Source organism: Cryptomeria japonica, chromosome 10, assembly GCF_030272615.1.
Source record: "Cryptomeria japonica chromosome 10, Sugi_1.0, whole genome shotgun sequence".
Classification (NCBI taxonomy): Eukaryota; Viridiplantae; Streptophyta; class Pinopsida; order Cupressales; family Cupressaceae; genus Cryptomeria; species Cryptomeria japonica.
Genome location: NC_081414.1, coordinates 585,664,692 through 585,691,070, shown reverse-complemented (window position 1 = coordinate 585,691,070; position 26,379 = coordinate 585,664,692). Strand labels below are relative to the sequence as shown.

At 38.6% G+C, this 26,379-nt stretch overlaps 1 protein-coding gene across 1 annotated transcript in view; it reads right to left on the bottom strand.

Annotated features, from left to right (window-relative positions):
- Window positions 1–26,379, bottom strand: part of LOC131071892 (aspartate aminotransferase) — a 37,389-nt gene that overhangs the window by 449 nt on the left and 10,561 nt on the right. Inside the window, exons 5-9 of the mRNA XM_058007860.2 lie at window positions 1,716–1,964; window positions 1,422–1,535; window positions 905–988; window positions 506–676; window positions 243–356 (exon numbers count right to left, since the gene is read on the bottom strand). Of these exons, the coding sequence (XP_057863843.1) occupies window positions 243–356; window positions 506–676; window positions 905–988; window positions 1,422–1,535; window positions 1,716–1,964 (732 nt within the window). The remainder of the gene's footprint in view (window positions 1–242; window positions 357–505; window positions 677–904; window positions 989–1,421; window positions 1,536–1,715; window positions 1,965–26,379) is intronic.

Sequence of the window (26,379 nt, the reverse complement as noted above, 5' to 3'; positions counted from 1 at the left end):
AGTTTATCATTTTCAAACAATATTTTTTTTGTCTCAGGAGCTTCAAGGTTCATTTGTATGAAGGGAACCCAGAAAAACCTGAGACGATAAATATGCACACAGAAGCTTCAAACATTACATTTTTTTTATCAAAATTTTAGCCCTGTTGAAACATAAATAATAATATCCTTAGAACTGTATTATCTCAATATATTATCTTTTTTATTAAGAATCAAGATACGATGAAAATAATAAACAAGCACCTGTGCCTTCTCAAGGAAAAAACGGCAGAGAGCTTCGGAGCCCTCAATAATACCAAAGCCTTCCACTTCAGTTCCATAGTATGAACTAAAATCGGGAAATAAATAAAAGGCACCCTTCAAACAAGAAGAAAGAAAGTGAAATATTTGAAGGAAATCTTTCAAATCATAAGAAAAGAATTTTTTGAAGGAAATTTTTTAAATTGTAAGAAAAGATTTTTTTAATTAAGCAGAAAAGAATGACTTCTGTAACAATGAAGACGTACCTGAGGCACTGATAACTTCACACCCTCCAGTGCTTGCAATCTTTTAACTAAAAAGTCCCTTCGCTCCTTGAATGCTTTGACCATGGTAGAAACTACTTCACCACCAGCATATCCCAAACCTAAAGCAGCGACTCCTGCCTTCTGCGAGATACTGCTAGCCCCTGATGTGGACTAAAAGCAAGTATTCATCCCAACAAAAAACTGCAGTTAGTTACGTGGTGCCCAAACAGATTGATGATATGATATCAACCTTTTTATAATAAATGCGGTGCCATCTAGGGAATCCACAAGGAAACAAGAGAGGGTTAACTAAATTGTCATCAGAGGAATCCAAGTGTTGTATTGCATTTACTTCACACATATTTCGGCTGAAAGTCTCTTTTTTGATAAGTAACAAACCTGGCTCTGGATTCTGCCGCAAGCTGTAACAAAATGCTTTGGTCCAGCCAAGTACCCCAGTCGCCAACCAGTCATTGCAAAAGCCTGGGTAAAGTGATATATTAAGATTTTGTTAGCAATAAATTGACATCCTCAACAACTATGACATGTGTTAAGATATTATTGCTTGGCACAAGTACAGTATTACTATGTGATTTATGAGAAAAGTGTTATGGTTGACAGAATTATTTTTATTAAATTCTAAGATTGATTCTCTTGTGTTATGTTGTAAGTATAAAGGCCCCATAGTTTGAGCGTTTGTCTTGGACATGTTAAATTTCTAATGCTGAGAGATAAATGATACAGGAATCATGCCCGGCCAATTGTTGCACTGTATGATGTATTCATACTGTCTTCTACCATAATATAAGATGCATGTTTTGCAAAAAAAAACGATAAATAAAGTGCCAAGGATTGGCCATATTAAATCTAGTGCTTGAAAAAATCAATTTAACAATACTGATGACAAATAATTCACCTTAGAGAATCCATTGACAGTTAATGTTCGTTCCCACATGCCTGGCAAAGAAGCAAAGCTTGTGTGTTTTGCTGGTTGATATATAATGTGCTCATAGATCTCATCTGATAAAACCTGATTTATCACATTTATATGGATTGAATGTCAAATAGGTCCATCAGTTAACAACTTCAGCTTTCTAGTAAGACCAGCAATTAATCAGACTTGGAATAAACTCTCTAGAATGAAGATTAAGCCAATGAGGCATAAGATGAAAGCATGCTCCCAACAACTTTGTTATAGCTTATTACTTACGAGCAGCCTAGGATGCTTTGCAACAATTTTCGCTATTTCTTCAAGCACTTCTCGACGATAAACAGATCCGGTAGGATTGGAAGGGCTACATAAAATCAATAACCTTGACCTTTCATTCAGTTTTGAAGACAAAACCTCTGGATTCAGCAGGAAATCATCTGATAATGATGTTGGTATTATAACTGGAGTTGCATCTGCTAATCGAGCCATTTCGGGATAGCTCACCCAAAATGGAGCTGGGATGATAACCTGGAACAAAGTAAAATAGGGAGTCACTCTGAGTACATCAATCAAAGGGAGAGTATATAAAATAAAGCATTTTCTCCTGATTCCTGATCAAACAAGCTTCTATTTAGTCATAAATCTTAACACAAAGCATCAAGCATGGAGATAAGACATAAATTCAAAAAAGAATACACAAGGTTCACATAATAAAAGAAGGTTGCTTCAAAAAGTCATACCAATTGCCCCTCCCGAAGACTAGAAATGAGTAGAGACATCATTAACAGTTAAAGCAAGCATATTCACAAGTATTTTAACATCTATGTAAGTTGAGATTGCTATCAATCAGGTTCAAGTGCCGCAGTAAGTGAATGTGTTCTACCTGACTTTCCCCAAGAACTTAAGAGATATTCCCTTTGTTGAAATTTGGGAATGCAACTAGTAAAAATAGATATTATAACATTTGAAGTTAATATATAAAGAATTCGGTTCATCAACATTGTATAACTTCATGTTAAAATTATGTATTTAAAAAATTTAAATGTAATGTATAATATGATTGTATCACATTGTTTGCAAATAGTCTTCAGCATGAATTTCCTCCCAAGGATCATAGAATCTTCTATCCACCCTTTCCACCCGTCCATTGCTAAATTGTCACCTAGGTCCTCAATTACTCCAATGCATTGCTAACAACCAGCCATGAATATTTCGGTTAATGTGTATGTTTAATATAATAACTCAAGTGCTAATTGGTGTCCCTGTTTTGTCTTTATTTTTTAATTTGCTGATTATCATACAATGTTCTTATACAATTTTTTTTCAGTGTCAAGTTGTAAGCCACAAGTCTGTCTTTTCTCATTCATGAGTTATATTACAGGCACATAAATTATCGATTGTCCCCTATGAGCCAGTTCTAAATCCTTTGTGTCACCACTAGTTGTTAATGTTGTTATTGTCAATTAAAGCTAACATTTTGGCAGGGCTTAAGAGAAACAGTTTTTCAAGCTCATCATATGGAGCGATGTCAGCTGAGATATAGGGAGAGGCAATTAAGTGTAGAGACAAGCAAATGAACAAAAGAGCTTTTGATGCATGTTGATAAAGCAGAAGTACCTAACAACAAGTTTAAGTCATAACAAGACATGCATGTAGTCTAGGACACACCAAATGAAGAGAAAATCACATCGAAGGGCCAAAATCACTAAAAAATGTCTCCAATAAGCTTGGGCACATTTCAAGGGGGTGTTTTAGTCATAAAGTGCTTGCACTTTTCAATGTTAATGAAAAAATACATTACTTTGCACTTTTCACTTAAGTGGTAAATGTCAATTAAGAATTAGAACAAAGCTTCACTTTTTCACTTAAATGGTCTTGGAAATCTGAAACAAATGCATAACCAAGGACCTTTTTAAGAGAGATAACCTATAAAACTGTAAATGAAATAACACAATTACAGGCTCGAGATTCCAAGATACGTGCAAATGTCAGATGACAATATTGTATTAGGAGCTCAAAGAGAAACTGCATGATAATAACTAGATGCATCAATATCTAAGTTTCCGGTTTAGGTTCGGGCTCAAGTTCAAGGATGCAAACCCGGTTGTGGGTTTGGGCAAAAAAAAATTTACGCTTTTGGGTTCGTGGGTTGGGTTTGTCCGTGTGTGTGTGTGTGTATAATATCTATTAAATTATATTATATATTAATATTAAAAAAAATTAAACCGAAAAATTTCACCGAATCTATACATAATTTTGTATTCATTATATTTGGCAAACGGCGAACCTGATTCGGACCCAGGTGCGAACCTGAACTTGGGCAGACCCGATCCGAGCACAAGGTACAATAGTGTCGAACCCGGTAACTCAAATCAATATACATGAATGCCAACATATGCAAAAGTATGAAAATGCAAACTAGGCAGAGAATTTATACAAAACTAGGGAGAGGGTAGAGGTGGCAAATCCAACCAATAGGGAGTGACCACCAAGTGATCTAAAAAAAGTAAATGCTCCTCCCTTCTAGGATTGTGACAACTCAACAACTTATGCACTAGTTATTAATTAGTTAACCTCACTTTATTAACCTGATTGAGCTTAATAATAGAGTAGGAAAAACCTAGGACTAAGGGAAAATAAATATCCCACTAAGAAAATAAAAAACCTACACTAACAAATGACAAAACTCAACACCATATTAGAACAAAAGGCACTTTTTCAATGTTAGTGAAGAATTATAATAAAAAATGCACTATTTGACTCTTTTAAGAATTATAATAAAAAATGCATAAGTTGAAGAGAGGCAAGAATGATAATTTCAATTCATTCTCAAGCCAATGGCCAAACTTACATTTGCAGAAATGCAAGAAAATCTACAAATCTTCAAGAGAAGTGAAAGAGCATAAGTACTGAAGCCAGCAGAGAGAGAACCCTTTACAATGAGGCTTAACAGCCTATATATAGCAAACTAGTCACAGAGAAGAGACCAATGGTCAAAGAGGGGAAGCCTTGACCCTAGCGTATGGAGAGGAATGTCAGTCCGAGAAGGTAGGGAAGTGCACCGATCTGACATGGTTGTTCGTGCAAGAAACCCATCCATACCCTAACAAGGCAATCCCAAGAAGCAAAGTACTTCTACAATGAGGCTTAACAGCCTATATATAGCAAACTAGTCACAGAGAAGAGACCAATGGTCAAAGAGGGGAAGCCTTGACCCTAGCGTATGGAGAGGAATGTCAGTCCGGGAAGGTAGGGAAGTGCACAGATCTGACATGGTTGTTCGTGCAAGAAACCCATCCATACCCTTTATAATGAGGCTTAACAGCCTATATATAGCAAACTAGTCACAGAGAAGAGACCAATGGTCAAAGAGGGGAAGCCTTGACCCTAGCGTATGGAGAGGAATGTCAGTTCGGGAAGGTAGGGAAGTGCATGGAACTGACATGGTTGTTCATGCAAGAAACCCATCCATACCCTGACAAGGCACTCCCAAGAAGCAAAGTACTTCTAGAAGGTAGATTGCCTGACATTCCAAAGTCAGAGCATATAGACCTGACATGAAGGCCATCAAGTAACCATAAATAAGCATGGCCTTGGACTTCACTTGATGGCAATCTTGTAAGAACATTAAATGCACCCATGTACCTCCATGAATGAAAGTAGACAAGTAGCAAGAGTTGGTGGAGCATTAAGGACCTTGAGTGTTGATCACGCCATCTAGAAGTGTTGATGTCACCAAAGGTCAAACATCGAGCCTTTAGGAAAACGCTACAAGGGAGAGGAGGCGGGAACCTCGGAGTCCGAAGGAAGGCAAGGGAGGAGATAGGAGGACCCCGAATTTCGAGGTTCGGGGAGACAGTATACCTCTTCCCAAAAGGGAAGGGGTAGACTGGTTCCCCGCATTCCATAATCCGGAAGGAAAGGGAAGTCCAGGTTACGGAGTATGGGAAGACAGTATACCTCTTCCCAAAAGGGAAGGATCCGGAAGGAAATGACCAAAGGACTCCAAGGCATGAAGGCAAGATGCAAGGTGAAAGGAGAAGGCTCGAAGCCCGCCTCATGATGAAAGAACACTTGAGCATTTTCATGATTCCCTATCTTCGCGCTTGATCAACTGGGGCAGTATTGGTCCATGGAACGTACCTCTGATCGATTCTCACTGATGGACCAAGGATGCCATAAAATGACAACAAGCCTCATCAAAGTTGCTCAAGGGTCATTACTTTTCTTCATTATAGACAATATTTAAGTACAAAACACCAAATTGCACAAATTTCCAAGGTACTAAGTTTGTTCTTCAAGGTTTGAAGACTACTGTTTTCAAAGAAGATAATCATATTCTAATAAATCTATTTTTAGAACAGATATGCATTACTATGATACATGGGGATGTGTCCCCTACTCTTTTGCAAGCAAACCCATACCAAGGATGCTTTGGGCATGCAAGGACACCTTGGAAACATCCCCTTGCCATCCCTAATCCTCAACTGCACTCAGAAAGGTCCTCGAAATGTTGCAGAATTTTGTCGTCCCTACTTACAAACAATCACAAACTAAAATGAAAATTGCAAAAATCCCTAAGAACAAATATATAAAAAAGAAAGAATCAAAACCTAGGAATTCAAATCAATGGTTAAAGATTGATATTCAAGGGTTTTTATATACTATGGGTTGGCTTTTAAACTTAAATTCTAGATGGATGTCAACTTTGATACTCTCTTAGAGTCTTATAAGTGAGATGCACATCTCTATTTTTCCATGAGATTTTATAAAGGATATTGGTATTTGTGAGATTTTACCAAGATCTAGAGGCAATGGAAAGCACAAATAAGAGAGACAAAATATATGATAGGAATAAACTGTATTCTATCAAGATGCAAAATATGATCAACTGGATCATTACAAGATGTTCAATGATTGCCCGTACAAACAATGCAGATAAGCTTGCTTATATAGGCAAGGCTAGGGATATGTGAGCACACAAACATGACATGTGGCTCAATAAGAAACAAAGGTAGGTAGGAAATAGGTGTGGGTGGGTAGGAGAAACAATATAATATTCCACATGAGATGGAATGTAACAACAAGATAAGATCAACACCATAAAAGATGGAAATTATCCTACACACACTATCCCAATGTGGCACTAACACCCAAGTGTCTCATACCCAAACTACTATGAAATGCATTTCCTAAGTAAACTTAAGTAAAGTGTAATAATATCCATGATGAATAATTATTTACACCAACACCCCCCCTTAAGTGCAACTTAGGGGAATGCAGTCAAGTCTACAATGCAACTAAGCAATGCAAGATGGGTCTCGGCTACTAGGCCATGTTAGGTACCCATGTACAAATGCAAATGCAATCTCCCATAAACGAGGAAAGAGAGAAAAACCCAATGGGAAAAAACCCTCCCCCAAAAGAGAGATGATGAAAACACACAATGTTGTCAATGATGAATGAGAAGAACAAAATCTGTCCCCCCCATAAGAGAGAAGAAAGACCATGAAGCCCCCCCTCAATGTTGAATCTCTTGCAAAGATGGTCCAATGATGATGACGAAAAATACCTCCCCATAAGGAAGAAAGAGAGCCAATGTTGCACCAATAATGTCAAAGTATGACAAAACCAAGTACCAAGTCGATAACGATGAATCATTCACTACACAAAAATGAGGATCAGGCATGGAAACAACCTGCTGTGAGCATCATCTGGATACTCAGAAATAGCAGAAATACTGGTACAATCCAAGTCTCATGGGAGCCATGCACAAATGTGTACAATCCAAGTCTCAACTGGAGCCATGCACCAAGTCTCACAAGATATTCCTAATCTGTGTACAAGAGGATTACATCAAATATGTCAACAATGACAAGATACAAAGAAGTGTGGCACTTTATGATAGTGCGAGTACAACATTGCTCAAGCAAGAGCATACATCATGATAAAATATTCAAATGTGGAATCATGAAAATGATGCCACCAACAAAGAAGCCCTATAGAATGTTGCAGAAAAAGACGCCTCTAATTGGGATGTGGTCAAGAGATATAAAGGAGCAAATCAAACCCCCCCCTTGACTGCCGATTGGAAGCACTGCAAGACAGGTGTGAAGTGACAAGAAAAAAAGTGTTCCCAATTTGACTTATTAAATGATGTTTGTGTTTTAAAAGATTTTTAAAAATCTAAATAAAACAATTTATTAAAGCGCATTAAAAAACTTTATTAAAAAATAAAGAAAAAAAATGAAATTTTGAAAAAAAAAATGAAATGAAAAAAGAACTTTAATAAAAATTTATTAAAGACAAAAAAAATTGTAAAAGTTTTTTTTTTTTATTAAAAAACTTATTTAAAAAAAATATGAAAAATTGAATTTTTTTGATTTATTAAAAAAAAAAAAATTTAAAATTATTTTACCCGCCCACACGGGGAGGGGCCCGCAGGTACACCGCGAGGCCGCAAGTACCCTACGGTACAAAAGGGACCCCCCCCCCCAAATTAAAAGATTTTTTTTTATGTAAAAAACAAAACAAATCACCCCCCTCAATAAAGTTTTTTTAAAAAAAAAAATTGATTTTTTTGATTTTCCGAAAATAATTAAAAACGGAAAAAATTAAAAAAAAATCTCAGACCTGTACCTACAAGTCCGTATTACAGTCTAGGAGGAGAGATTTTTCCAACTCGGGGTAACGGAGGCCGATTTCGACGAATTGACAGTCGATCTTGGGGTTTTTGGGCCTTCTAAGCGCAATGGCAATGACGGATTTGGCCAAAAATGCTCCAAAATTGCAGATCGGTGCCGAGACAAGTCACCACCCTCCACCTTCAAACGGCTCTAGATTTGGCCTCGGATGTCGGATTTGGACGAAATAAAAAGCGATTCTTAATTGCTCGAACCTCCTCAATCCAATGGTGACCTCATATTTGACCCAACAACCTCCAATAATAACCTGCAATAGAAAACTCCAAAATGCAAACCCCAAAATTCTCTCAATTGGCAAGACCAATGGCACTCTAATGGCTCTGATACCATGTGAGATTTTGCCAAGATCTAGAGGCAATGGAAAGCACAAATAAGAGAGACAAAATATATGATAGAAATAAACTGTATTCTATCAAGATGCAAAATATGATCAACTGGATCATTACAAGATGTTCAATGATTGCCCGTACAAACAATGTAGATGAGCATGCTTATATAGGCAAGGCTAGGGATATGTGAGCATACAAACATGACATGTGGCTCAATAAGAAACAAGGGTAGGTAGGAAATGGGTGTGGGTAGGTAGGAGAAACAATATAATATTCCACATGAGGTGAAATGTAACAAGAAGATAAGATCAACACCATAAAAGGTGGAAATTATCCTACACACAGTATCCCAATGTGGCACAAACACCCAAGTGTCTCATACCCAAACTACTATGAAATGCATTTCCTAAGTAAACTTAAGTAAAGTGTAATAATCTCCATGATGAATAATTATTTACACCAACAATATTCACACATCGCCCCATTGCAAATGGGGACCCCCCACTTTTTGCTTTCTAGGGTTTGCTTTCTTGGTCTTTTAGGGTTTTGTCTGTTAGCCTTTGCATGATGAGTGTTGTCAGGGGATCGCTGGATAGCAGGCTCTGCTTGAGCTAGGATGAGTCAGTGGATGCTCCAAGTTAAGGTTTCTTTGAAAGTCTTCTTTAGGGCCTGGTTTTGCTCTTGTTGCTAATTGTGTCTTGCTTGGTGAGTGAATATCATCTTTGAAGGTCTAAGTTGGACAAATTTGGCTAGGACATGGAAGGAAATGAATCAAAGATCAAGACTAAGGCAACATCAAGTGGAAAAGGAGGTGAATTAAGCCCAAAATGAGGATTTCGCTCCTAACCCTTCTAAAGGGTCCAGAGCGAATTTCTCCACAAGACACTCCACCACGACCCAATCTCTGAGCTAATCCATTCCTAGGTTTGAATGAAGGTAAAAGCACTTGTGTAAATGAAGAAAAGTGAAAACGAAGCCAGGACTTGAGCTCAAGGAGGAATTTCGCTCCTAACCCTTCCAAAGGGTCCAGATTGAAATTCATATAAGACCCTATTTTTCACAAATTCTTGGGCTAGATGTCAACTTGAAGAGCAAATTCATGTGATCATGATGGAAGGAAGCCTAGCAAAGTTTGTCCAAGGCATGAAGAGGAGAAAGTAAGTGAGAAATTAGCTCAAAAGGTGAATTTTGCTCCTGACCCTTCCAAAGGGTCCAGAGCGAAATTCTTAGAAGTCACCTTTTTCCCCTTGTTTGCACTGAAAAACCTTGTTCCTTGGGCATGGTAAAGGCAATTTGATATGTTCTAGCCCTAGGGAGTGATTGAAGGAGTTGGAGAGTGTGCATTTTGTCCAAAGCATGAATTTTGCTCCTGACCCTTCCAAAGGGTCTAGAGCAAATTCACCTTTTCCTCTATTTTGCTCTTTCATATGGCCAAGTTTTGGATTTTTGAGGCGTAGTTGAGGAGACTTGGATGCATGTTTGCCTTGGAGAGGGGGTTTAAGACTACAAAATGATGGAAATTAGCCTAAAGAAGGAATTTCGCTCCTGACCCTTCCAAAGGGTCCAGAGCGAAATTCTTGAAAACACCCATTTTCTTCCTTGTTATGGCCAAGTTTTGGACTTCTAAGGCATGGTTGCAGTGACCTTGAGGTGTTCTAGCCTTTGAAAGAAGTTTGAGGCGATGAAATGGTGAAAATCAACCTAGAATGGAAATTTCGCTCTTGACCCTTCCAAAGGGTCCAGAGCGAAATCTTCCATCTGACCTTCTATCTTGCCTAAAATGATGAATAGAGTTTGAAAGGACTTTGAGATTGATCAAGTTTGAGAGAGAATTGGATAAATCAAGATTTTCGCTCCTAACCCTTTCAGAGGGTCCAGAGCGAAAATCTTCATAACCCTCATTTCCTTCCTAATATTGGCTAAGTGTTGGTCTCTAAGGCATGTTGGAAGGTGGATTGATGTGTTCTTGCCTTGAGAAGTGAATGAAAGCATTGAATGTGAAGGATTTTGTCCTAGATTGTGAATTTCGCTCCTGACCCTTCCAAAGGGTCTAGAGCGAAATTCTTCAAAGCACCTATTTTCTCCTTGGATGAGGTCAAAACTTTGGCGTATATGGAAGTGGAGTGATGTATTTTTGCTTGGCAATGTAGATTGGAGTTCAAGAAATGAAATATCAAGCCTAGAGTGTGAATTTCGCTCCTGACCCTTCCAAAGGGTCCAGAGCGAAATTCCCCAAAACCACTTTTTTCCCTCAATTTTATGCCAAGTCTAGGGCGGTTTAAGGTGAATTAGGATTGGAAGTGTCCTTAGGTGTGACCTTGACTTGCTAGTGATTATCAAATTTGAAGTAATTGAACCAAACCAAGAATTTTGCTCCTGACCCTTCCAGAGGGTCCAGAGCGAAATTCCTAGGATCACCTATTTTCCTTGCAAATCAAGTTAAGTTTTAGGCTTTTATGGCCTAGATAGGAGTGAGGCGATGTATCCTTGGTCTTGGGGGTGGATTAGAGTTGAGAGAATGAGAAAATAAGCTCAAATCATGAATTTCGCTCCTGACCCTTCCAAAGGGTCTAGAGCGAAATTCTAAAATCCACCTATTCCTTTCATATTTGTGCCAAACCAGGCCTAGACAAAGATGATAGAAGCCCTTGAGATTGCCCTTGAATGGATTGTTGTCTCCAAAAATGATGATTTTGGGCTAGAGGAAGATTTTCGCTCCTGACCCTTCCAAAGGATCCAGGGCGAAATCCATTATGGGTCCCGTCCTTGGCCATGATTTCTAGCGAAATTCTCTTTTCTAGTCATTTTGAGGTCAGGCAAAATGTTGCAAGCATGGGAGAGGGATCCAAGGATGAGAGTCCAAGTATAGAAAGTGAAAAAGATAGACCTTGGTGAAGGAAAACAAGCAAATCATGAATTTCGCTCCTAACCCTTCCAAAGGGTCCAGAGCGAAATTCTTCAAACCACCCTTTTCCTCCTTGAGTGAAGCTAAGACTTTAATGCTTATGGCATGGTTGAAGGTGGAGTGAGGTATTCTTGCCTTGTAAAGTGAATTGAGGTAAAGGAAGTGTAAGATCAAGCCTAAAACTTGAATTTCGCTCTTGACCCTTCCAAAGGGTCCAGGGCGAAATTCACAAAATCTCTTTTTTCCTTCAAAATTGTGATAGGTCAAATCATTGGTGAGGGTGACTAGGCTTAAAAGATTGCCTCAAGCATGCCTTAGAGGGCGTTGTGAGTGAAAGAAGTGAGTGTTTTGTCCAAGATCAAGAAATTCGCTCCTGACCCTTCCAAATGGTCGAGGGCGAAATCCTCAATTTCACCTAATTTGCTCATGAAGAAGGTCATGTTGTGGATTCCTAAGCTTTAGAGGAGAGAAGGCTAGCATGTGCTTGTCTTGGGAGGCATTTTGGAGTGGAGAATGATGGAATTTGAGCTTAGTAAAGAATTTCGCTCCTGACCCTTCCAAAGGGTCCAGAGCGAGATCCTTTGAAACTCCTATTTTTCACCCTGTTTGAGCTAGGCAAAGGGGCTAGCTATGAGATTATGATGAAATGAGGTCTAAATTGGCTAGGAATGCAAATTTCGCTCCTGACCCTTCCAAAGGGTCCAAGGCGAAATTCTTATAAGGCCTGTCCCTAGGGAAAATCTTGAACGAAATTCCATTTTGATGTCTTCTCGTTAATGATTTGAGGTGGAAAATGCTATCCTGAAATGAATATGTCATGTGTCCTTAATCATCTTTTGGTTTGTTTTTGCAGACGAAAGAAGACCAGGCCAGGACAAAGACGACCTCTTCCAATCCATCATCATCAAGGACGTTCCACAGGCAAAAGGGAAGACTCAAAGCGCTTTGAAGCGTTGGAAGACTCAATGTGTTCAAGGAATTGCCAGCTACCTCCAGAACCTTCACTTCGCCACACTAAGAAACCACAAGATGACAAAGAAAGGCGATGCTAGCATTTCAAGGAAAGGTACACCATCCATACAGCACAACAAAGACAAAGGAGGTCAAAGCAAGGGTCCGTTGAAGAAGCAGATAGTTTCAAAAGAGTTAATTAAAGTTAGCTTCTCAAATTGAACATCAACCAAGTTACAAGTGTCAGACATGGTGGCATCCCAGTCATCACTCCTCCAGTCGGATTGGTCCACCTCAACGTGACCAGATTCAATATACCTAATTTACCGAAGGCGGCACAAACTTCGAGGCACCTACCCCTGCTTCCTATTGGTCCTCACTCCTGGAATGTAATTTTCTAATTGGCTAAGAAAGTTTGTTGTAACAAACCCTAATTAGGGTTTCTATCTTGTAATCCTAGCCTTTGATTCTAAGTCAATCAAAGCAGTCTATTTGTAAGGGGGTTTCTCTATATAAGCCCTGGCTCCTCATTTGTAAAGGTTAATAGTCGGTTAATAGAGAATAGATAATAGTGAGTAGTCAGAGAGTAGGAAATAGTTAGAGTAGAATAGAAAGAGAAGGCAAAGATTGTTGCCAAGATGTTGTTGTAAAGGACTTGTAAACTTCATTGAAGAAATGGTGAATTCTATGGGTCGCTTCAACAATTTGCATGGTCTCTATACTTCTCAAATTTGATTTCATGTTATTAGATGAGTGGAAGAAATGTGTATGATCGATGGTGAAATTTGTATATCCATACTACTAGCAGTTTGTTGATTGCAAACTTGCCTTCTGTAGTCAACTGGAATCATTCAGCTTAAGCTTAACTTCAATTGCCGCTTCTTCATTGATATGCATCAGCCTGATGGTGTCCATGCTTGTAGCAGTGATCTGAAAATCATAAAAATTTCCTTAGAAGATCGCACTAACCTTGTGGAGATGGTCCTGGGATGTCAAAGCAAGACTTAGTTAAAATTTCATCAAAGGCCATTCATTGCTCTTACATTCTTAGTATTAGAAATAGATCCCGTTTCAACCCTTCTCCTTTTTCCTTTTTTTCAAAATCTAGGACCAGTAAAATCTCATGTTCCAGCAATATCCAAAGCAAATCAAACGTTCAGGCAGTCAGATGTAAGTCCCCTTGTGATTCCAGCAAAATCACATCATACCGCAAAGAGCTTTTCCACACGTAGAGAACCTACATATCAGAACCTTGGAGTTACTCCGACTGATCCTTTGGCGAGATCTTCAGCAGTTGGGAAACTTTGTTCAAGAGAGGATAAGGTACCTTTAGGTATTTTATTCTGTGTTTGGTCGTGTACAAAAGACACATCAACAGTTGTCTTAGAATCCTTGCTATTAATCTTTTCGTTGAAGGGATAGAATTTCTTGAGTAGCCAGAGAATTCATCAATTTAGGTGGAAAGGGATTGAATAAGGAGTCTTCCCCAGGGTCACTTTTGAAGATTAATTTGACATGGACATTGAAGTGACTTAAGAATTGGAAGTTTGGATGAATAAAGTATAGACAAGGGGAGAGATTGAACGAAGTGTCTACGTAGGGTCATGTCCCTTGCTGGAGCAAACTTGCCTTAGACCCGTCCTTTGCCTCAAGATTAGAGTGAATTCCTTCCTTGAGCGTTCTTGAAGGGTAAAAGTTAACACATTTTGTGAAGATTTGGGATATAATCTAGTAGAGTGAAGGAAAGTGAAGGATTGAGTTTAAGGTTGTTTGAGATCATGTACCTCTCTAAGGACTTGGGGCGAAATTTTACTTTTAGCTCTTGTACCTTGCCAAGGGTCGAGCGAATTTGGAGAGCCTTGTCCTTCCTAAGGTCCTAGAGCAAACTTGATTCGTGTCCTTCCTGAGGTCCTAGAGCGAAACCTCCAAGTCTTGTCCTTGCCAAGGTCCAAGAGCAATTTTTATCTTCAAGGCCATGTCCTTACAAAGGACATAGAGCGAAATTCTTACTTGACCTTGTCCTTCCAAAGGACAGTGAGCAAATTACATTTTGAGTCTTGTCCTTACCAAGGTCTTGGAGCGAAATTCTTATCAAGGACATTGAGCGAACTTTTTCACTTAACCATGTATCTTGGAGAAGTCTTAAGGTGAACTTTGTTTAGAAACATGCCTTGTCCTTGCCGTGGTCCAAGAGCGAACCTCATTTTGAGTCTTGTCCTTCTTAAGGTCATAGAGCGAAATTGACATATAGGGTTTGTCCTTGGAAAGAACATGGAGCGAAATGCCTACCTTGAACTTGTCCTTACAAAGGACATAAAGCGAACTAATGTGAAGATGGCGTACCTCCCAAAGGTCATCAAGTGAATTTTTGTCCTTGGAAAGGACAGAGAGCGAAATTATCACCTCGGCCTTGTCCTCCTTAAGGTCCTTGAGCGAATTGTATGTACAATTCAATAAGACAAACATTTTTTGATGCCTAAACTCATTCAAAATTTGAATTGCAAAGGAGATGAAGAGAGTTTGTGTTGAGTCGGCCAGCATGAGGAAGGCAATTTATTGTTTTAGCAAGTCGGCCTTATACCCAAAAGACATGATCTTTACCCTAAGCGCCTATAAAGGAGAAGTTAAACATTCATCTCAACCATTAATTTATTAGAATATTTAATTATATTTTGGTCACCCATATTTAGTTCCTTGTTTAATGGTCATTTAGCTTTTAAGCTTTATTTAGCATTTAGCTTTTTCTTTTTAGTTAATTAGCTTTTAAGCTTAATTTAGCTTTCACGCTTAATTTAGCGTTTAGCTCTTTAATCTTTTACTTTAACATTATGTTCTAATTATAGAACATCGTCTTGTAACCTCTATATATACGTGTGTATATCGTTCAATGTAATCATCCGATTATTGAATCATTCATTCAATTTATTTTTCACGGTATCAGAGCATGGAAATTAAAAATTTCGAAATTTTTTGTTATTAAAATTTTCAAAGTTTTTATTGAAGAGATTTTTTTTTAACTGTTCTTTTTTTTTAAAAAAGAGCAGATTTTTTCTCTTCCTAGGCAGATTTTTTTTCGCAAGTTGAAAATTTTCCTAGGGTTTCTGCAATTTTCGAATAGGGTTTTGACCCTTTAGTTCAAGTCCAAATTTTATTCTGGTTGCAGATTCTTGGTGGGTTTTTTGAGACCTCAACTGGGTCATCATCAGATTTTTCTGGGTGCATCGTTTTCTATGCCTCAATTTTTGAGCCATCGGATTTGCATTTTGTTTTCAGATTCTTGATGGGTTTTTTGAGAGCTTTTTTGGGTTGGTCTCAAATCTTTCTAGGTGCCTCGTTTTTCGCACCTTGAATTTTGTGCCAGCAAATTTGCCTTGGAATTTAAAAACAGTTCACAATTTCTGCTATTTTTGTGGATGTTGGGATTTTTGTTGTTTTTTGGGCACCATTTATGCTGTTTTAAGTGTGCAGAAAATTTTAATTTTTGGGTTTCTTCTAAACCTCGATATTTGTGCGTTGGAATTCATGCCAGAATTATCCTATAGAGTTTCAGTTTTTTCAGCAACTGCTTCTATTCTGATTTTTTTTTAAAATCAGATTCTTTTGTCTCTTGCTTTCACTTAGTTGACCTCGATCAACCTCGATTTCCATGATGGCATCATTAACCAACATCATGTTGGAACACAGTCAGAAGTTCAACGGCCGCAACTACAACACCTGGAAACAACGTATGCTTACCATCTTTGAGTATCGTTGCCTTGGTCAACTTGTTTTGGGCAAGGAACCTCGTGCTACAACAGCAGGTGATGATCAAGACAAACATGATGTGAAGAATCGAGAGGTGGTTATGCTTATCAAACTCTCCGTCACAGATGATCAACTCCCACAGGTGCCTTCAAGTAAAACAGCAAAAGAGATCTAGGATCTTTTGAAGGATCTTCATGAAACGTTCGACAAGAGCCGAGCTTTCTTTCTGAAGAATATGTTGTTTTCTATCATGATGGATGAGAAGTCATCTATCCAAGCACATCTTACGAAGATCAAGGACATCCATGATCAGTTAGAAGGTATAGGCTGAACCATGGTGGAAGAGGATATGGTAGTGATCATGCTAAAAAGCCTTCCAAGAGCCTACGAGCATTTCATTGATACGCTCAATATCTCCTCTACTAGTGTTGATTTGAAGTTTCCTGATCTTTGCAACAAGCTGCTACAACAGGATCGATGGAAGCAGCAATTTGGAAGCAGCGCTAGTTCATCCACTGAACAGGCTTTCACAGCCTCAGCTTCGCATAAGTACAAGGGTAAAGCTCTGTCCTTCCAGCAAAAAGGACAAGGTCAAGATCAACCTCAGCAGTCTTCCAAAAAGAAGAGCTTACAGTGTTCCTACTGTCATATATATGGCCATTTGGTGAAAGATTGTCGTAAATTGATAGCATCCTAGCAATCTAAACAGGGAGGGTCCAAGCAGAAAGCCAATTTTGCCACGCATCCTGATCAGAAGGAATCTGCCTTCTATGGATTCATGGCCCAAACCTCCTCTGATGATGTTCAATCATCAGCCTGGTACATTGACTCTGGAGCCTCTCAGCATTTCACACATCGTCAGTATTGGTTTACAGAGTACATGCCTTTCACTGATTCAGTGATCTTTGGTGGAGGCGAAGAGTATACTATTGACGGCAAGGGCAACATTCAGATTTCAACTGGTGGGAGGGATTTAATATTCCTCAATGTATACTTTGTACCTAGTATGAAGCTCAATCTATTGTCAGTCAGTCAAATTATGCAGCATTCACCACAACTGGATGTCGTATTCGGGTTGCACAAGTGCAGAATTGTTGACAAGGAGACTCGCACTACAGTTGCAGTTGGTATTGAGGATCGTGGTCTTTATAGACTTGTTGATTCTACTGGTTCTAAGGAGCTCGCCATGGCAGCTAGGAGTACTTCCATCAGCACTCTTTGGCATCAACGATATGGGCATCTCAATGTCCACTATCTCTCTCAGTTGGTTCGAGAGGATCTAGTCGTAGGATTACCTGAGATTCAAACTCAGAATCATGGAGTTTATGGAGCGTGTCAAGCTGGAAAGCAGCATAGGACTCCGTTTTTAGATGGAGACGCTTGGAGAGCATCCAGGGTCTTGTAGCTCGTTCATGCAGACATTTGTGGTCCCAAGAACACTCCATCTGTCACTGGATGCAGGTATTTTCTATTATTTGTTGATGATTTCAGCAGACGCGTGTGGGTTTATTTTCTTAAGCAGAAATCAGAGGTGTTCACCATGTTTCAAACATTTAAGGCCTTAGTGGAAAAAGAGTCTAGTTGTCAGATAGTCACTCTTTGGTCCGACAATGGAGGGGAATTTTGTTCTACAGAGTAGACCAACTTTTGTGCATCACATGGCATTAAGCATCAGCTTACCACACCTTACACCCCACAGCAGAACGGTGTTGTTGAGCGCAGGAACCATACAGTCACTAAGATGGCTCGGTCTATGTTGGAGCATAGAAATGTTCCAAAACACTTTTGGGCGGAAGCAGTCTTCACTGCAATCTACCTTCTGAACCGGTCTCCCACAAAGGCCGTTAAGAAGATGACTCCAGAGGAAGCTTGGTCTGGCAGGAAGCCCAAAATTAGTCATTTGAAAGTTTTTGGCTCTACAATTTATGTTTGGATTCCAGATGCCACGCGCACCAAACTGGATCCAAAGAGTCAGAAATTGATGTTCATCGGCTACAGTGACAACCACAAGGCATATCGGTTGGTTGATATAGACACTAATCACCTCATATTCAGTCGAGATGTAGTATTTGACGAAGAAAGAGGGCCTTTTCAGCCTTCCTCTCCTGATTTGAGCACTGAGGATCACCCTCCAAAGGCTGTAAGTATGGGTGTTCGTCTTCCCCTAGCTCCACCTGATGGGAGGGATTTAGTTGACTCTGAAGTTGTGGGGTCTCCCAGGCATGACATTGCACCCCCTGACTTTCCTCGGGATCTTCTCGATCCACATCCAAAAGAGCTTGCTCCAGATATTCCAGGCACTCTTCATCCTGCAGCAGATGTCGGTACTTCTACTCTCTGGCTTAAGTGGTGGGCCAAGACCATTGGTGATCTTCATGATGATGAGCTCATTGAAGGTAGATCCGTTAGAGGTAAGAGCCAGCAACACACAGTTAATTTTTCTCTTATGGCCAACATTCATAGTATTTATGAACCTCAAACATATACAGAGGCTAAAGGTGTACCTGAATGGGAAAAGGCTATGGCAGCGGAGCAACATAGTCTTCTGAAAAACAACACTTAGGTATTGTCCGATCTTCCTCCAGGAAAGAAGCCCATTGGCTACAAATGGGTGTTTAAAGTCAAGTATAAAGCTGATGGAAGTTTTGATAAGTACAAGGCTCGATTGGTGGCAAAAGGGTTTTCATAGAAGGAGGGCATCGACTATGAGGAGACATTTGCTCTCACAGCCAAGATGAGTACCATTAGGCTTGTACTCGCTCTCTCAGCTCAATTTGGATGGAAAGTCCATCAAATGGACGTCAAGAGTGCCTTTCTCAATGGTGATTTGCAAGAAGAAGTCTACATGACGCAGCCTCCAGGTTTCAAGGTTGCCAGTAAGGAACACCAAGTATGTAAACTAGTCAAAGCACGTGCATGGTACATCAAAATTGATAAGTACTTGATTGATCAAGGCTTTCGGAGGAGTCCTTCAGATCCCAATTTGTATGTCAAACATACTAGTGATGATATTCTATTTCTAGTAGTCTATGTTGATGATCTCATCGTTACTAGCAATGCAGCACATCTGATCATGCAAGTCAAACAGAATTTGTGTCAGCATTTTGATATGACAGATTTGGGACTTCTTCATTATTGTCTCGGTGTAGAGGTTTGGCAGACTGATGGCCATTTTGATAAGTTTCGAATGCAAGATTGTAAACTTGCATCTACACCTATGGAGATAGGGCTCAAATTATCAGCCAAATCAGATTCACCTGTAGTGGATGAGTCTTCATTCAAGCAACAATGGGCAGCTTCATCTATCTCACCGCCAATAGACCTGACATCAGTTATGCTGTGAGCTATATTTCTCGCTTCATGTCAGCCCCAAAAGTTGAACATTGGGTAGCAGCGAAGCGTGTGCTTAGATATGTAAAGGGCACTCCTGATTTTGGCATTTTGTACAGCAGAAGCAAAGATCCTAGGCTGGTTGGTTTCACAGACTTAGATTGGGCAGGTTGTGTTGATGACAGAAAGTCAACTTCTGGGTATGTTTTCAGCTTGGGTACAGGTGCAGTCACATGGACCAGCAAGAAGCAACAAGCAATAGTTCTTTCCTCAACCGAAGCAGAGATCGGGGAACTGTTAAGGCAGCATGTGAGGCAATTTGGCTACATAGGATGCTTGCAGACATGCAAATGTCTCAACCAGGACCTACTCCCTTGTTTTGTGATAATCAAGGGGTTCTAAAATTAGCCAAAAATCCAGTCTTCCATGAGCGGACAAAGCATGTGGAGCTTCATTGTCATTTCATCCGCCAATATGTTGAAGATGAACAATGATACTGCAGTACATTCCTACAGAAGATCAGACTGCAGATATCCTCACCAAGTCCTTGAGCTCGGCAAAGTTTCTCAAATTTAAAGGGCAGCTTGGTGTGATAGATAGCATGACCATTAAAGGAGGGTATTGGAATATTTAATTATATTTTAGTCACCTATATTTAGTTCCTTGTTTAATGGTCATTTAGCTTTTTAGTTAATTAGCTTTTAAGCTTTATTTACCATTTAGCTTTTTCTTTTTAGTTAATTAGCTTTTAAGCTTTATTTAGCATTTAGCTTTTTCTTTTTAGTTAATTAGCTTTTAAGCTTAATTTAGCTTTCACGCTTAATTTAGCATTTAGCTCTTTAATCTTTTACTTTAACGTTATGTTGTAATTATAGAACATCGTCTTGTAACCTCTATATATACGTGTCTATATCGTTCAATGTAATCATCCGATTATTGAATCATTCATTCAATTTATTTTTCATAATTCAAGTATTTTCTTCTCTCTAAGTGCGAATTTGAGAGCAGACCTACTGAATCTGATCAGAAAGACAGCGAATTTCTCCAGCTAGACCTCAAATTTTGTCAGCACATAAGCGAATTTTATCAGAATATAGGTGAGTTGCTACAGCACAAGGGTGAAATTAGACATTGAAGGTGCGGACCTGATGATCAACAAAGACAAATTCGAGCATTGAAGATGTGGATCTGATGTTTAGGAGGAGCGAATTTATCAAAAGGGAAGCGAATTTCACTATTGAGCAATCCAAATTCATCTAAAGAGCAGCAAATTCATCTTACACAAGGCGAAATCCCTTCAGCTACAATGAGTTCCTTGATTATTATCAATACTCTTTTGATCATATATAGAGAAAATCACATAAGATCAGAATGAGGAATTAAGTCAAATGATAGTATGTAAGGGTTAAATACCATGTATGTTTGATGCCTAATTGTTTATTTTGCAGGAGGCAAGGAGAGAAATCAAATGGGCCAGGTTGAAGGAAGATTGGAACAATAATCTCAAGGAGAAAATTTCAGCATCAAGAACAAGATACGAGGAAGATGCCTTCAAGAAGCTTCATCAGCAAATACAAAAACATCAAGGAGAAGATCTCAAGATATTCTAAGATTCTCACCACACCCTGGAGGCATGAAGAGATCAGAGGAGTGTTAAGGAGAAGTCATACAATCACTCCAAGGTAAGAAAGCAAAGGTGGAAGGACTCAGCTACATCAATAATTTCCATCACCACTACTTTGAGCAAGCTAGATAATGTTGAGTATCAAGAGACATCTCTTGATATATGACGATGAATCCAATCAAGTCTACAAAGTGCAAGATAAAGGTGGAGTCATCATCCCAATCACTACCTCCACCAATCAGAAAGGTTCCACTTCAACATGTCCAAGTTCAATGAATCAAGCTCAAGCTCATATATGAAGGCACAAACTCCAATGTAACTACCCTCAATATCTATTGGTCCACATTCTCTGAATGTAATTTTCTCATTGGCTAAGGGAGTTTGTTGTAACAAACCTTATTAGGGTTTCATTGTAAAATCTTAGCCATTGATTCAGAATCAATCCTGGTCGTTCATTGTAAATGAGCTCCCTATATAAAGCTCAAGATCTTCATTTGTAAAAGGTTAATATTGAATAGAATAGTGAGTGGCTAATAATTAGTGAATAAGAATAGAATAGAGGATAGAATAGAAGTAGATTAGGAGAGGGAAGAAATGTTGGTATGACTTGTAAATGAGATACTCTTTTCATTGAAGTTATGGTGAAATTTGTTATTTCAACAAGCCTCATGCTTCTACTTCTCAATTTATTTTCATGTTGATTAGATTGAATGGAAGAAGTTGTTGAATGTATTCATGTGGAATCCGCCTAGTCCATACCACTAGCCTCTTACTGATTGTAAGCATGCCCAGTGTGGTTAACTGGAATGATATGAGCTTAACTTCGAATCGTTCTACATTCATTGCTTATGCATTAACTTGAATGGTGATCAATGTTTGATGGTATTGATTCGAACATCTTTGGAATGTCCTTAGAAGATTGCACTGAGCTTGTGTCAAATTGTTCAAGTTGATGGTGAGACCTCGCCCAGTAGGATTCCAGTTAATCATTCAACTATCTTCTTACATTCTAGGTCTTAAAGTGGACTCTCTCAACCCTTTCCTTTTGCCCTTTTTTTCAATTCAAGCTAGTTTAGGACAAAGAGCATCACCATATTGCAACATCAGATGATTGAGTTCCAACAAATCAAGCATTCAAGGATTCGAACGTAAGTCCCCTTGTGATTCCAGCATAATCACATCAAACCAATGAGCTTATCCACACGTGGTGACCCTACATTCATGAACCTTGGAGTCTTCTCAAGTGATCCTTAAGCTAATCTTCAACATTTGAGAGATTTTGTTCAAGAGAGGATAAGATACTCTTGGGTATTTTATTCTGTGTTCGCATGTGCGTAAAAAACACATCAACAAATATGTCACAAAGTTTGGGAGACTCCATGATTTCTCTTTGTAATTGGTATGTCATGCAAATGGATTTAGGCATTTCATTTGAATACATCTTTTATACTTTGAATTAAAAAAATGCATTGGTGATGCTATATGGTATAGTTAGTTTGTTTATGGTTGTAACAAAGGGTTTAGTTAGCTCTTGTTCTTGGTTGTAGCATTAACTTATAAATAATTTGAATTTTGCTTGTTCAACTATACTATTATAGTATGCTAGTAAAATTGAATTTACACAAATCATTTTGGGCCATAGATGGAAAAGCAATGTGTTTTTATACATACAAAAATGACCACATCTTTTGGGCATTTTGTTGTAATTCTTATATAGCATACATATACATTGATGATGAAAGCAATGAAATTTTGCCACGGGTTTATTTGTGTGTTGACTCCTATGTAAAATCTCAATTTAGATTTAATGTTATGTAATAAGGTTCTACAATGTATATGATGAATGCCTTATCAATGTTATCATATGAATATTTGAAATTTCCTATATTTAAAATTTTATCTATTTTTTAATGGCCATCCCTTGTCATCTCCTAAAACCCATCCTAAAAATGCATCCTCCCATCCCTATCCCAGAAACTTGGCATAAAATAGCTACTTATATATTAACTACTTCTAGATGACTTTCTAGGTCTATTTTTAATTGACAATTACCATATAGTCTCCGGGGGCATGTCCCTGAGATTTTTTGCCTCATTCTTAGGGCATGGGATGACTCAAAACATCTCCCTGGCATTCCCAAACCAAAATAATTGTCCTAGCAATCCTGAAAATGTCCCAGAAATGCAGGGACTTTGCAGGGACAATTGGACATCCCTGAGATGGATGGGGTGTCAATGGCATCCCCTGGCTGTCCTAGAGATGACCAACCATCCTCACTTAACAACACATAAGTTTTTTAGAATAACCCAAAATCATTTTAAATTACTATAATGTTCTTTTGTCACTGTTTCAGCAGACTTTCAGTCATTCAAATGCAAGATATCAGCTGTTATAACAGCAGTCATATTTGTGAATTTGTGAATATATTTTTCTGTCTTTGCTACTAAATTTTCAAATGTTGAACAGAAGCATTCCTTAGATCAGTTTTGTGACAGACATAGAATGGTTTGCTCGACAATTTGATCACTTCATATACAAAACAGCAGCTCTTCATATATCCTAGGTGTTTCAAACATGCAATTTTGTTTTCAAACCGTGGATACTCCAATAGTTTTGGGGATAGAATACTATAAAATCAAATATTGATCTAGGACATGCCTTTTTACTATTGGTGATAGAAGCTCCACTAACTTGGTCTTTTTAATATTTGATTAACTATACTCTCTAAGTCTCTAGTGTAGCTAGAAACCTTCAAAGAGCATATATCCTCTTGATAGCTTGATAGCAATGCTAGTAATAAGCTATATAGATTCATAGAATTCTTAATTGGCAACTATCATTTATCTTTGTTATCATAACCTCAGACTTGTGGTTGAGGGAATAGCTATTGTATTATCCTATTTCAGTAATGGTCATTCCCTGTTCCCCTAGCAAATGATGTCTTTGGTTTCAGAGGGGTGATCCACCTTGCACATTTGGAAGGTGAAATCTAATTTGATATTGTTTAATAAGGCAAACTTACTAACAGCTGACCAGATTTAAACATCAACTGTAATGTCCCCTTCCAACTTACTAACAGTTCATGAAGTTGAGATTTGCTTATTTGGGCTTGAGCATGAAGATCACTCTAAATGGCGTGCACTTGAAGCTTCTTTCAATCACCTTCCTTGCTTGTCTTTCTCAATTCATGAAGTTCACTTGTATGAAATTCATTTCATTTCCTTGTGCATGAAGCTGGTCCAAATCTCATTTTTCATTATCACTTTGACTCTCAAATCACTTTTCTCAAGCATTGAATCAGCTCGAAGCAAAAATCGCTCTTGATCTCTTGCACATGAAATTCGCTCTTATATGCTTGAAGGTGAAGTTTGAAGTTCGTTGTTATATCATGAATCTTGAAGTCCGTTGTCCTAGGTGAATTCATGAAATTCGCTCTTTTACCTCACTTCATGAAAAGCGCTCCCCTACCTCAATTTATGAAGATGATTTTCGCTCTTGTAGGCTTGATCATGAAGTTATAATTCGCTCTCTTCCTTGAACTCGTGAAGTTCATTCTTAGTGGTTTGATCCAATTTGCTCAAACATGAAGTTGACATTCTCTCATAGGCTTCAATCATGAAATTTGTTTTGATCACCTTGCATCTTCATGAAATCATGGAATTCACTTCAAATATGTCACTCATGAAATTTGCCTTAAATCTTAAGGTCATGAAGTTCGCCTCAAAAGGTGAACTCATGAAGTTCACTCGAAAAGGTGAACTCATGAAGTTATAAAATTGCTCCAAAATAGCAACTCATGAAGTTGCTTCAAATGTGAAATTCGCTCTAAACCCTTCAAACCTGAAGTTTGCTCCAAAATGTGAGATCATGAAGTTCAACTTCGCTCCAATACATGAAATCATGAAGTTCAAGTTTGCTCCTCTACATGAAGTCATGAAGTTCAAGTTCGCTCCTCTACATGAAGTCATGAAGTTCAAACTTCGCTCCAATAAGGCAATTTGTGAAGTTTGCTTGAGAAGTGCAACTCAGGAAGTTAGAATTTTGCTTCAATTACTCAAGTCATGAAGTATACATTTCGCTCCAACTTAGCAAATCATGAAGTAGAGAATTTCGCTCATCTTGCTCAAGTCATGAAGTTCGCTTGAGATCACTAACTCATGAAGTTAGAAATCCGCTCCAGAAGGTGAACTCATGAAGTAAGTGCTCTCAACTCCTTCACTTCATTCCTTTATAGCTAATCTTGCCTATGAAATCTTGAAAGTGAAATTCGCTCCAGTGCCCCAACTCATGAAGTTCAACTTCACTCAAAGGGGTGAAATCATGAAGTTCAAGTTCGCTCCAAGGTAGTAATTCATGAAGTTCACTTGGAATTGCTAAGTCGTGAAGTTTATCTTCAAGTTGAATCCATTCAAGGTGAAATGTTATTCATCATCCTTCTCCCCTCTATTCCAACTTCGATCATGTGGACTTGCTCATGTGTGTTCATTGATGAAGTTCACTCTAAAAGCTTAAGTCCTGAAGTTCGCCTCATGACATGAAGTTCATCTCTGTGTGAAACTCGCTCCATTGCGTTGATTCATGAAGTTGATATGAGGTTCGCTCCAAAATTCTAGCCCATGAAGCTGATTCTTAATTTCTCCAACATGAAGTGAGTGCTCACAAATTTATCAATTCTTCCATCTTCATCATGAAGAAGTTCGCTCCAAATCCTTCAAGCATGAGGTTCACTCTGATTTGTTAGTTCATGAAGCTCGCTTCAAAACATGAAATCATGAAGTTGACTTGCTTCATTGAGCTTGTGAAGTCCACTTCGAATTGTTCCCTTGAAGGTAAATGTTATCACTTCACCTCTTCAAATCCACTTATGAAGGCTTGAGTAGGAAGTTCGCCCCAAATCTCTCCAACATGAAGCTCGCTCCAAAGTTGCAATTGCTGAAGTTTGACATGAATTTTAGTTACTTACATAAGCAGTGTTCGTGAAGTGCAATTTGCTCCCCAAGAGTAGCATTTGAATAGACCCTTAAATAACAAATCTTCCTCACTCATGATTGAACTCATCATACCTAGACTTTGCAAACCTACTTACTTCACACATGCAAAACTATCCACCCGACTCCTAGCTATTTAAGTGTTTATACCTCTCTAATGCAAGGGCTAATAGCTAAGACTCGACACTACCTAGAAAGCAGGAAATAGTGGGGGTCCCCATTTGCAATGGGGCGATGTGTAAATACCTCACAACAGGTACCCCCCCCCTTTTTTCCACTACCAGCAACATAGGCCGATTGATTGAGTAGCTAGCAATCTTAGTTAGACTCCAATTTGAAGGTTCTCCTTACCTTAGGATATCTCAAAT